The 12627-nt window shown below is 38.9% G+C and overlaps 1 protein-coding gene across 1 annotated transcript in view; it reads right to left on the bottom strand.

The window, feature by feature from the left end:
- SAMD3 (sterile alpha motif domain containing 3) overlaps positions 1-12627 on the bottom strand; it is a 34505-nt gene that overhangs the window by 5884 nt on the left and 15994 nt on the right. Inside the window, exon 5 of the mRNA XM_040697947.2 lies at positions 9238-9405. Within this exon, the coding sequence (XP_040553881.1) occupies positions 9238-9405 (168 nt within the window). The remainder of the gene's footprint in view (positions 1-9237; positions 9406-12627) is intronic.

Below are 12627 nucleotides of genomic sequence, written 5' to 3'. Positions count from 1 at the left end.
CCTGCTTCCCAGACCACTGCCCAAAGAGCAGGAGCCTGCTCAGCTGCTGGGCCTGAGGCACTGGGCTGCCTCCCCTCAGCAGCCGCAAGGACAGGAGAGTGGAATAAACCCTGGTGCTTAGCAAAAGCCCTGCTGCTCCTAAGACTCTGGTGCTCAGCAGCAAACACCACGATGAGCCAGTCGAGACCTTGGCTCCTGTATATCTCCATCTGCCTTGGTAAGGCAAGCAACTAGAGCTGAGGGACTTTGCATCTAGTCAGCCAAGTCCTGAAGAACTAGTTAGGTTAATGGCATTATTAATTAGCTAGACAACTCCATATGACATTTTTGTAAGCAGCAATGGAAAGGTACTCATAAAAATAGAGCAGAAGTGTAAGAAAGAAGCGCTGTCATTACCCACTAGTAAAAATAAAGTGATGGAAAGCCAAACTTTGCTGTGTAAATCATCCATTACATTACAGGGAACGCGATCAGAAGTAGGTGATTTTCTTGCAGTGTTCTGCCTGCCCAGAGCAATCATCACCTCTAATCTTTTCATCTTTTTAAACTGCACTCCTAGGCTGAAGAAAGCTATTGGTAATCCCAAATTATATGTTGTAAATATACCTTGTTTAAACTAGCAATCTGTATAATGGATAAAAATACGCAGCCGTGAAGTACATCTAACCAATCAGTCAAATAGCAGAACTTCAGAAACCTACAAAGTCTGCACTAGTACAGTTTGGATAGAAAAGAAAGACAGTTTTCTACTGGCCTTAGTAGCCTTCAGTATTTCAGAGATTAATTGGTGGTTTGAGTAGAAGCCAAAGCTTATCTAAAGAATGCTTAATGATAAGTCTGAAGTAGAACTCTTGGTGAGTGCAGAATGTTTCTTGCAATGAAACAGTGTTCTGGAGTTGGCATTAGACACCACAGTTGCTATGATTTGGGGGCCTCCTTGTCTCCTACATACAGTGACAAGTCTATGCCTTCTGTACCTAAGCAATTCATTTTGTCTCTGTACAGTTTCATTCCAAGTGTGGAATTATACAAACAATATAAACAATATACGGTAATATACAAAGCTACAGAAATACAGATTAGGTGGTAATTGAGGGGCTAGAATTACTGCATCATTGCATGTTTCTATTTTCAACTGATTTAGTGCAAGCATACATATTTATCAGTCAGGAACAGCATAGGGCAGTGGACTGCTACATAAAGACCAATGGCAGTGGCTGCCTTTAGCAGAACCAGCATGGAATTAGAGAACAACAAACTCAGATGTTTATGGATGATTAGTTGTTTACACAGGCAGCCTAGCTGAAAATATGAAGGGAGAAAGTGTCCTAATGTATACTGTTCATTATTTCTAAGCATGGTTCCATTCAAATACAATCTGAAGGCTGCTAATTGGGTGGGAAAGTATGACATCACTTGAATTTTATGCAAATAACCTTAGGATTTAATGGATTCTAACATCAAGATAAATTTTGTCTTTTATGTATATATATATACGTATATAAATGTGCAGACTGTCATGCTTGCAGCAAAATGTGTTCAGTGCATAACTTGCCTTATAACTGAATTTTCATAATCTTCAATCCTTGTTCCTATTTTCTAATTTGCTTTTTTTCTGGAAAAGTGTAATAACTGAACATTAGCTCAGTCACAACTAAATGTGGGACTCAGAATATTTCCTTTTTTTCCTTTTAGTTTTTAATTTGTGAACAGGTTGATTTTTAAGGTAAGTAGAAAGGTAACTGAGAGGTGGATTTATTTGGGGAAAAAGAAGTTACCTCAGTGGGACATCATTTTGCAACCTATTTTGCACAAATTTCAAGTGAGATGTAAAATCTTTTAGAGTTAACTTTGACATTTGGGGTGTGAATGGGAACTAACTGGGTTTGGAGAGTTGGCTACTGAACTGGTATGCCAACCCCATCACATTTGAACTTCGGGAGAATCTTCTCTGCCTTATCCATCAAAGCAAGAAAGCTCATGTAGTGCAGCAATATCCCAGTAAAATTGTAACAGTAGCTTTAACCTTTGGTTATTTTAATACACTGTGGAAAAGCAATCCTATGTAGACTGAAGACAGATCTACATTAAAGATCTCCTCTTTCAGTGTCTAATTAAATAAGTAATCCTTCCCGTGGCTTGATTTTCAGTCATGTCACCAGTAACATCGATTTCCATTGGAGTGATAATAAGACTCGTGGTTAGTGATATTTAACGTTTTTCTTTTTCTGCATAGAATTGTCTTAATGTCAGTGTACATACTTGCTGAATAATAGGAAGAAATTCCTTTATTTTTAAATAATAGAGATTGGACTTAAAAAAAAAAAAACTTTCTGAAACATGAGAATTTACTTTGATACCTTTAAAAAACGAGGGGTTTATTTTGCTTTGCCTTTTTTTTTTTTTTTTTTTTTTTTTTTTTTTTTTTTTTTTGCTACAAGCAGATGAGAAATACTGTGGAACATAATAGAAAAAGAGGTCAAAAGTATGCAGCAAGGAAGTTAATGAGGTAAGCAAGGTATATCCAGCAATTTTACATCTGCGTAGCCTAGACCTTGCCTGAGGCCCTAGGAGGACTCTTAAGCCCTTTCATAAGGGAAAAAGACAGTTGTAGGGGACACATACTTGAGTGCCTATGCCCATAACCACTCTTAACTTCTTGGCATCTCAAGTATTTGTGACTAAAGTCACTGGATCTGGGAGCCACACAGGTCATAGGGCTCTTTGCTGGTACTACAGATGGCTTTTGACAGTCATTTTTGACCCTTCCCACAGAGGATATTCACAGCTCTACTGGAACCGTATACAAATAGACTGTGTTAAGATGTTAACCTTTAAACAGTGAAGCATACATACATTAAACAATTATGGTCCAAATCCCTCACCTATCTCACTTCCTGAAGCAAAAGGATAGTAGTTTGGTAGGAGATAGGTGTTTAAACAGAGCCCCAATTCCATAGCGTCCATTTCATGAATCTTGGTTTTTTTTTTTTCCCCACAAGATACGGCCAGAGATTCTAGTAAAAATAGCAGTTATGTTCTCGTTAAAAGCGCCAATTTGTAGCCGGTAGCACTTTATGAGTGTTCCAGTCAGAGAAGTTACTACTTCTCTTTGAGGGAAGGAAGAATTTTTATGCATGATGTGCATTTCCAAGGTATAAAAGCATTCAGTTACTGTTGAAATTCACTGTCATAAATCCTAGAAGTCATTAATGTCAACACCAAAGTAAAATGACTGACTAATCACAGAGCGATGAAAAGTCCTCTGGTGAGAACATCAAGTATCTGTTGCTCTTCACAAGAGGTATATACCAGTTTCTGAATAGTAAATATAGCCTAGCTGTTGCTAATGACAGCAATCAAGATCTTCCACAAAGAATGCCAACAGAATCCACTAACTTTTCAGTTTTAGGGAGTGAATTGAGATAGAACCAGTAGACAGCCCCGCACATGACTGGTTTATTCACTGCAGACCACAGATTCAGATCTCTCACATGGGACACCTTGGGAATATTCCTTTGAGGGTCTCCACTAATCTGATCTCTGGAAAAGGCAGAAACTGTTAGATGGTAATAAAAATCACACAGGCAGATCTGGTGATGCCAGCATGGGAGCTCCTCTTTTAGACCATATTTTGATTCTGGGACCATCTTGCGGGCCAGTGGTAATGTTGGTATAGCTGTTACATTGCCTTTCATTATGCCGTTTACAGTTATTTTATGAGCTCCCAGCAGCTAATAATAAGATTTCCTTTGAAAAGACATTCCTAATTTCCTTACTCAATGCCAATGCAAATCACGTTATTGTTTAGAGTATTGCTACTGCTTAACAGTTCTTGATTGCTGAGTCTACTTCCATCAGAGTTGGCATCAATTCTCAAGGTACTTATGCAAGCAAGCCTGACAGCAGCAGTTTCAGTATTTTCTCTTTGCCTAAACAAAGAATATGACGCTTGCATACTCACTGGGACTGTGGTAGAACCCTTGCGTGGGCTAATCTTTTCTACTAAATGGGTTTTATAACCTCTTCAGAATAAGAAATGGCTTTCATAGGCAGCTACTCATGTAATAATCTGAATCTTGTGTCCTGATCTTCGAGTACTGGAAAGTGGGTCTTACTATTCTTTTTGGAATACATTCTGACACATTGCATCTCATAGAAACAGGGCTTAGAAGGGTTTTTAATTCCGCTTTTGCAAGAAACAGCCTTTTTTTTTTATTATTTTTTCCCCGTGGCAACTTTCAAGTTCATCGTAATGATGTTTAATACGAAGTATATATTTTGAGTTATTTTATTTGGGGAAAGAATGATCAAGTGAAAAAGAAAATCTGACTAATCTGTAGCAAGTTTGAATCAGAAACACAAGCAATAAATTGTGCACAGCTCATGACCCACCTTCTTGCCCCAAAAAGTGGGAGAGAACTGAGAAAGCATCACAGTCATGGCACCCTTCATGTCCAAAAGCTGAACAAAAGACTGGGGAAACAGCACAGACTGCTCTACTGAACATGTAGCCTACTGAATGATCCACACTGACTCGTATTTAATTAAAGCAGGCTCTGTTTTAATTATACATAATTACCCTCTAGAGCCAGGCAAATACTTTCAGAGCTAGACTTGCACGCCAGTATTAATTGCAAACTTTCAAAGCCATGTAAGTCATTTTATTTCTGACCACAAATGCTTTCTAATTTCCAAACTATAAAACAGCACAAGCGAAATGGGGAGAAATCTGTTATCCTCTGTCAAGGAACTGCCCATACTTCACCCCTTCATGTTAACTCACAGAACAATGGAGATATTGAATGATATGAAAAAGGGTGAGGCATAATGTGTGCACCAGCAATTAGTGCTCAAAGCTTCTCTCTTGACTATCAGAGTACTTTAAAATATTAACTAAGCAATGCCACACACTGTGCACACATCAAAGTTTTAGTAGAAAAAGCACATTGCATCAATACAACCATTGAATGATCATTTGTAAATCCAGTTTCACACTTTGGCTGTGTGTACATACAATCACATGATTTTGAGATTTTTAATCTTAGAGGAAAATGTGCTATCATTCCTGCTTCACCAGTGTACAACATTCACTGCATAGATGAAACCTAATTCCATAGCTGCCAACATCCCTCAACCACGCGGCTCAGAGAAGAGTTTCTGTATCTCCTGCACATCAAGATAAAACTTTGAAAATCTTGCACTCCTTTAATTAATTTGGTTTCCTCTTTTACTTGCTGATGGCTTTTCTCCCCTTCATTTCTCCCTTTCCACCCCCACCCGAGATCTCCTGCCAACTCCCACACTCCCTGTGTTCTTTGAAACCTTGTTTCAAGTCTCCAGTTCCTGCAGTGGCATAATCTCATTGATGAACAAGATGTCATTTGTTTTAATCACCTCAAAGATATACTCCTACAAAATTCTTAAAAGGGCTTCAAATATAAAGTTGTATTGAGATAAAAGAAACTCCAGCTCAGAGTTGGCAGTGCTTGTTCATGTTTACTTCTTTCATCAGAAAATACGATTTCCTGATCACAATGAGTGGGAAGCTAGTGGAGTGCCGTGAGGCATATAAAAGGATCAGTTTCACCATTTGCCTCCCTGCAGTAGGCCCTAAGACCAACCCCAGAGGCTCCCCAGCTTCAATATCAGTCTGACAGTGGCTGTATTTTACACAGACTAAGAGTCAAAGCGAAAAAAAAGACAACAGAGATCATCTGTTTCACCTCAGTAAATGGTTGGTGTCCTTCAATGGTCACAGCTCCCCTATGCTGGCTGGTACAGATACTGTTTCCTACATCTGCCCTAAATCAGGTTCTTTATGCAGGTTAAAGCTTCCTGGCTTCATCATTTATTTCGGCTCTGGTCACCCATGGATTTTGACTAAAGTCAGAAAGCTCATCACACTGCTTTTCTGCAACCATCCTTCTATTTAAAGATAGGAGGCCCATCCATTTTCTCTGAAGGAAGCTTTCTCTTAAGTCTCATCAGTGAACAGGAATTCTCAGCCTTATGGCAAGACTGTTATCACCACCTTCATTGTTCTTTCTTGTATCATACAATAATGCCAAAACAATCACATACGGTATCACATATCTCAGCTTCCACCTGGATGCCTCCTGGGCCAGAGGCACCTTCTCTGGCTTTCATCTGATCCTCCTGCCATAGAATTTTTGCATGTTCACTACTTTCAATGTTGCTGCTTATCTTCCCTGTATGGGAATAATATTGACAGATGTCCAACTATGTGAGCTTAAGTTTCTGCAGAATCCTTTCACTTTTCCCATTTCAAGTACTTGTCAAAATATTTCACCTCTATCCCATAGACACAAAAAGGAGGTGGCCTGCTGATGCCTTCTTTATAAATGATTTTCACTATGTTTATTCCCAGTTCTGCTGAGTGTAACAAATATATGAAGTATCTGCAGTTATCTACTCCTATCTTAATGCCTCGTCAGTGCTTATTTCTCCTTTTCACACCTAAAAGCAAATTTACATCTGTTTCAGAGAAGCCCAGATGAGCACACCAGCAGTCTTCCAGAGACTGTAAGAAGTTGTAGGCCTTAAAAGAGAGACTGTAGTCTCGTCTCTGTTCCAACCCCTCTAAGTCTAGGTCTCCTCCTGTTACATTTGGCTGGAAATGGTTTGCATCAGGTTCCCTATTAACTTTCTTTCCAACAGAGACTCACTCAGCCTTTTAACTGTAGGGAGCATCATACTGAGTGAAACCTCCATCAGGGCTATAGTGACAGGAAAATCCAGCATGGATTTTTGTGTATTCATCATGATTATATGGCCCTCAACCCTGCACTTGCTCAGGACTTTTCTTCTGATACTAGCTAGGAACATACTAATGATACTAAAGGGAATATACCCTTTCATATTGTTGACTATAGTGCTTTCTAAGAAGTAGCACATAAGCAGATATTTTAAAGAATCTTGAGGATAAAGCTGGGTGCTGCAACTGGAAGAAATACCCTACCTATATAGGAGGCCAAGTAATAATCCTGTTGTGTTTGGAGGAGGAATGCCTGCTGGTAGATGAGAGGGATTGAGCAGGCAAAGTGATAGAGATCATCTATGGCTCTCAAAACATCACTAGCAAGCAATTTTTAATTGTTTGTTTATACTTGGTGAGATTGGAAGAGCAAAGACTTTAGTCTTTAGCAAGAGTAGCAAGTTTTTTTTTCTTTTTAATGTAAAAGCAAATACCACCTATGCTAAGGAATGCCTCAGGGATAAAGAGTCTTTTCATCACCTTCATACCATTAACAATTCAAGGTTTTACTGACACAACATGCATTCCATGGAATTGCACCTTGTGACTATACGGAGCTTTAGTTTCTGAATAGACGTCAGCTGTGTGACTGGCGGGTATGTTATTCATTGGGAACTGATGTGCATCTGCACTGCTTGCCCACTGCATTTGACCTATAACGCCCCAAGCATCCTACTCTGCCTATCTAAGGGAAAGAGTGGATGCAAGGTGGTTAGAAGTCTTCCACTGATCATTCTCCAAAAGTCTCCTTAACCTGGAATTCACTTCCCACCCTTAAATAATCCTGATGGGGTCACCAGCCTATTCCTCCAGGCCTGTAAAAGGGATGAAGGCAAGGGGGTCTGACTAATGATAATTTGAATATTTTGCTTGTGGTATTGGCTTCTACACCAAATATTTATTTTCTGAGGCAATGATATTCTGTTTAGCATTTTAAATTTATCACAAAGTAGTTATTGCCAAAGATAAGCAGGAAGTTACTGTTATATATTTTGCTAAATATAGGAAATTCATTTGTTTGAAAGAATGCTAAAAAAACATACTGTTCAGGTATGCACTTTTACCATTTGTAATAACAAACATCTGGCTCTAAGAGCCCAAGTTATTTTATTACTATGTAGAAACACATTTAAAACTAAGGTATGATTCCCTTTGTTTTGTGGGATTTGTTCCTAAGCCTAACAAGTGTTAATTCTTGCTTTTATACCTCCTTGTTGTTTAGGATATGGGGAAAAATGTTCATGGATAGCTGAGCATCCTCTCACCCTCTAGTTTCGCCCTTACTCATTTACAACTCTGTAGCCAGCAGGAAATGTCTGGGAATGTGCTTCCTTCTTCAACTTCTAGAGCAAGCCAGGCATGACCAGTGATGGCCTTGGGCAGCACAATTAAAGGGAACATAATTCCCAACTTACAGTGTAGACATGACGCACTGTGATTACACCTCATCTATAGGAAATAGAAGTTGAGCACACATTCCACATAGCTTATGTGATAAAGACCTAGACTTGCCCTTTCCAAGCATTAGCAGATAAATTAAGGCTGACTTCATGCACATGTGAAAGCCTATTGCTTCTCATTTCCCGCATGCAAGGCTGTTTATTATTTTACACCCAAATTTTGTTTTCTGTTTCATAAACACTGCAAACCTTCCAACTAAAGCAGGCAGAAAGAAGAAACTGTTCATTCACGCACACATTACTGAGGAGGAGATATACAGAAATCACTGAAGCCTCTAATAAATATGTGTGCTTTTTAGGTAGAAAACTACAGCTAAAGGTGTAACTTATACAAAAACATTTCAGGCAAACCACTCTTGCATCTCCAAAGGCAGATATATGCCTGACAAAGAGTTAGCAGCATGGACTTACATAAACTGATGGAATAGCTTCTTTATGATATTCTTGTAATGAAGTTTTACCATATTTTAACTGTAGTACTGAAAGGAGTGTTGCCAAAGCGTAACTGGAATGTATGAAAGTGTATGAGCTAATTAGCGTGCTTCAAACACTTACTGGGCATTAATAGCTCTTTGCACATTCTCTAACTAAAGGGAAATTTGTAAGCATCCCTAGGTATATTGTGTATTAATGCAAATATCTAGTATATGACAAAGTGTGATGTGGTAGTAGGGTATGGCCATTTCATGTCTTCTCAAACATCACTTTGCATTCTTTTTTTTACAGGTTTCAACTCTTAGATGTAAACCTCTATTGTTTTTTACTGTAACTGGAGATGTATAACCTAAGGCAGAATGGGAACGGTGCATTAAAAATAAAAGAATTTTATGTCCAATTGGTGACATCTATGAATGATATCAAATGTACAAAGCACCAAATGTTGGGTTTAGCTCTACTGTTGAGGCTCAGTTTTCCAAGAAGAAAAATAAGTCCAAAGTCTGGCTACAGAAGAAACTATTTGAGAAAAATGTGAACAGGATGAGATCACAGAAATCTTACCTCTTTCTGCACTTTGACATCATAAGGTTTGTTTTCAGCAGACAAAGATTTCCTGCTCTGTCCTCTCCTATGGCCAAACTTGCATTTGTTCTTCAAAACTTGCTCATCATCTTCGATGGCTCTCCGCACATATTTGAAACGATCTTTAAGCGCCCGTTTCCATACCAACTGCACAATAAAATAAACAAATAAAAATCTGTCATTGCCAGTATCTTGTAAGGATTTGCTCCATTCCTAACGCAGGTTACTTAGTTTTAATCTGATTCTATTATTTTTTTAATAGTTTGCCGCTAAGCAGAAATATGATGAGAAGGCTCATATTTTGGCATTAGCACAGTGGTGGCTTCAGGACTGAGGGATGCACAAGCACCTGTGATGATCTGCCTCAGTGACTGCTAATCAAAAGGCCTGCTGGCACCTGCATAGTTCCACAGGTGCCCGAGTCAATGAATCTAAGGGTAGGGTTAGATGCAGACAAGATCAGCAGGGCTGTCAGCAAAACCACAGCTTGTTTTCCTTTTCTAGCTCTTACTTTTGGATATTATCTCTATGACATCAGGTAACAAAACTACCTGGTGAGTCAGATCAGCTCACTGATGCCACAAAAACCTAATATTTTGGCTCAAACAGTACCTGGATGGTTACGAAGTTCTATGAGTATTAGGTCTAATACAAGGGAGCAGAAAAATAGAGTGAGAATTTCCCTTTTGCAGAGAGCCAGCAATTGCAGTGGATCAAACGTGCTATTAAACTGGACTTACTGCTGCTGAACTAAGAGGGTCAGTTAAGTAGGTCCTGGTGCTTATGAGATGCCTCAAAGGGTATAAATTGCAGCTTAAAGGCACTTCCCCACTCAGCAGCCAAAGATAGAACTAATGTGCTCCCTGCTTCTGTGACATTTTTGTCTTTCTCTTTTCAGAACAGAAAAACCGGGGTTCCTGCTGCTTCTGAGAGCTGGGTAGACAGCAATATCCATGACATTATAGTGAGACAGCAGCCCACCTGTCCCCAGCTGGATGCCTTGCAGCAGGACACAGCAGCAACTGCAGACATGCAGGGAAGAAGCCACTAAGCAAAGGCTATTACACATTTCTGCAGGCAAAGCCTGAAATTGCAAGAAGTGAGAATGCTTTTGAGGACCCAACAAAACGACTGATTATTTTAGTTATTGAGGGGTTTTCAGTAGTCATAAGAAACAAACAAAACAAGTGATAAGATGTGACAAAAGAGATTCAGATAGTTACTTCATTTTCTAAAATGGACTCCAAGTTGAGCCTATACTCACTGATGCTAAAAACCAATATAAACATAAGAATTACTCCAAGTTCCCTACCAAAAAGGGGCCCTTTATTATGCAAGGTCAAGTGTTCTTCTACTGAACTCAGGTTTGCACTAAGCAGTATTGTACCTTTGCAGCAGGAATCTGACATGCCAGCCTTTCTCACCCATGGGGTGACTGGAAGGGTATCTCTTAGACAGTAGCATGACCTTGCCTTTCTTCTGCTGCTCCCACCCCCCAGGGGTGCTACTTGATAGTAAGAGGATCTTTTCTTAAAAGCAACAGATACATTAATGGTGAGAAATCTCAGCAGCAGCTCACGCACTGGCTCTGGGCCTTGTGGCATTTCCCTCAGCTTTTATCGAGCAGACCAAGGCTGATGTACCCTCCCAGGGAGGCACTTTCTGCCACCACCTATAGCCCTCACAGAGTTGTCCTCTCCCTGGCAGCTGTGCTCGAGCTTCTGAGAACTGGAAAGCAAACAAACCCATCTGTGTTTCTAGGGTGTAAAGGTCTGACTTAGGATTCTGGCCTCACTTGGTAATGAGAAGAAATAGAGCACAGACTTCTCATCGTGTGCATTTACAGCATCAGTTTTATTATGCCCCAATACTGTTCTCAAAATTAAAGTGACCACTTGCCTTGGAAATCCCCCTTCATCTGCCTGAGCCACTAATGTTCCTTAACACCCTTTCTAATTCTGACCTTATACATTTACATTTTATACATTTTATTTTATGCAGATACCCTAGTATTATATGCCTCGCCCAATTTATTTGTAAAAATCTTTATTTTCAAGGCTAGTAAAAACAAGACTAACGCAACATTTCTCTGAAATGTTTACAGATGGTAAAATACTTTAAAAGATGATCAACCCAGACTATATTAACAACTGAGAATTTAAACATTCTTAGTGGAGTTTTGTGAAGTTTTTTTTTTCTCCTCCTTTTGAAAGCCTTCATTTAGCTAGGAGATATTTTAGCTTTTTCTTCCATGTGGATGAATATACTGATACCCATGCACAGCTTTAAATATCTCACAAAGTTCAAAACATTCCACTGTTTTAGCCTGTCCTCAGATAAGTTAAGAGTTTTAACTAGATCTATTTCTGTAACAGGATTCTCATAATCTCATCCAAGTCCCTTCTCACATACCTCTTTCATGAGCAAGACTGCTAGGACGTACATTTACATGGTTTCTATAGCAGGTAGCGTATCTTCTAAAAAAGATGGTTTTGTTGCATTTTTTGAACCAATTATTTTATTTTTTATGAATACTGGATTAAAAAAAATAACAACAGGAACATTTACCATGCTTATAAAGTAGTACAAGGATTAGTTTGTGTGTATCTGCCATGGGAGGGAACGGATTACACGCAGATTAAGAGCAGTAATTTACTAGAGAATAATCATTTTGCATGCAGCAGTTGCATAATCGAGCATGTCAACAGTGTGATCCTGGGTATCACTGGGATCAGAGCACTGCTGAACTCCAGGAGTGGCTTATACAGGAGTAAGCATTTACTAGCTCCCCTCTGCCTTCCAGATAAAGGTGTAGAGTTTTCAACATGAAATAGACTCAGTGACTCCTTCCAAACAGATTCTTGTATACTCTTGAAGTAGGAGGAATAAAATACAATAATGCCTTGCATTTAGTAAGAAACCCCAATTGTCTGCTGACTGCTGTGGCTATGAAAAGGACATTTTATATTAAAGCCTATTTTTCCTGAAATTACCTGAAAATAATGCTTAGGTTACATCATAGATCAAAAGCCTAATAATATATCTCATGACTAAATTGAGATAAATATTTATTTATATTTAAATGTCAGAGTGTGCGTTTGGAGTAACACTATTCTTTGTCAAAGAAAACATGGGAAAAACTTTTTCAGTAATCACTTTAAAACACTTCTTTCCAAAAGCCAGTCTGGAAAGGGGCTGGAGAAATTGGTTTCAATTCAAGTGCTCCATAGACCTTTTAAGTGAGTTCTCTTTTCTTTTTTCTTTCTTTCTTTTTTTTTTTAAGCTATGAAAGATTTATCAGATATCCTAAGTAATTCCCATTTCTGAGGTGAATAGCCTTCTTAAATTTATAGCACACAGGTAAGTTAT

The sequence above is a fragment of the Gallus gallus genome, chromosome 3 (assembly GCF_016699485.2).
Source record: "Gallus gallus isolate bGalGal1 chromosome 3, bGalGal1.mat.broiler.GRCg7b, whole genome shotgun sequence".
Taxonomy (NCBI): Eukaryota; Metazoa; Chordata; class Aves; order Galliformes; family Phasianidae; genus Gallus; species Gallus gallus.
Note: the sequence above shows the minus strand (reverse complement) of the source record. Positions and strands in the feature narration are given on the sequence as shown.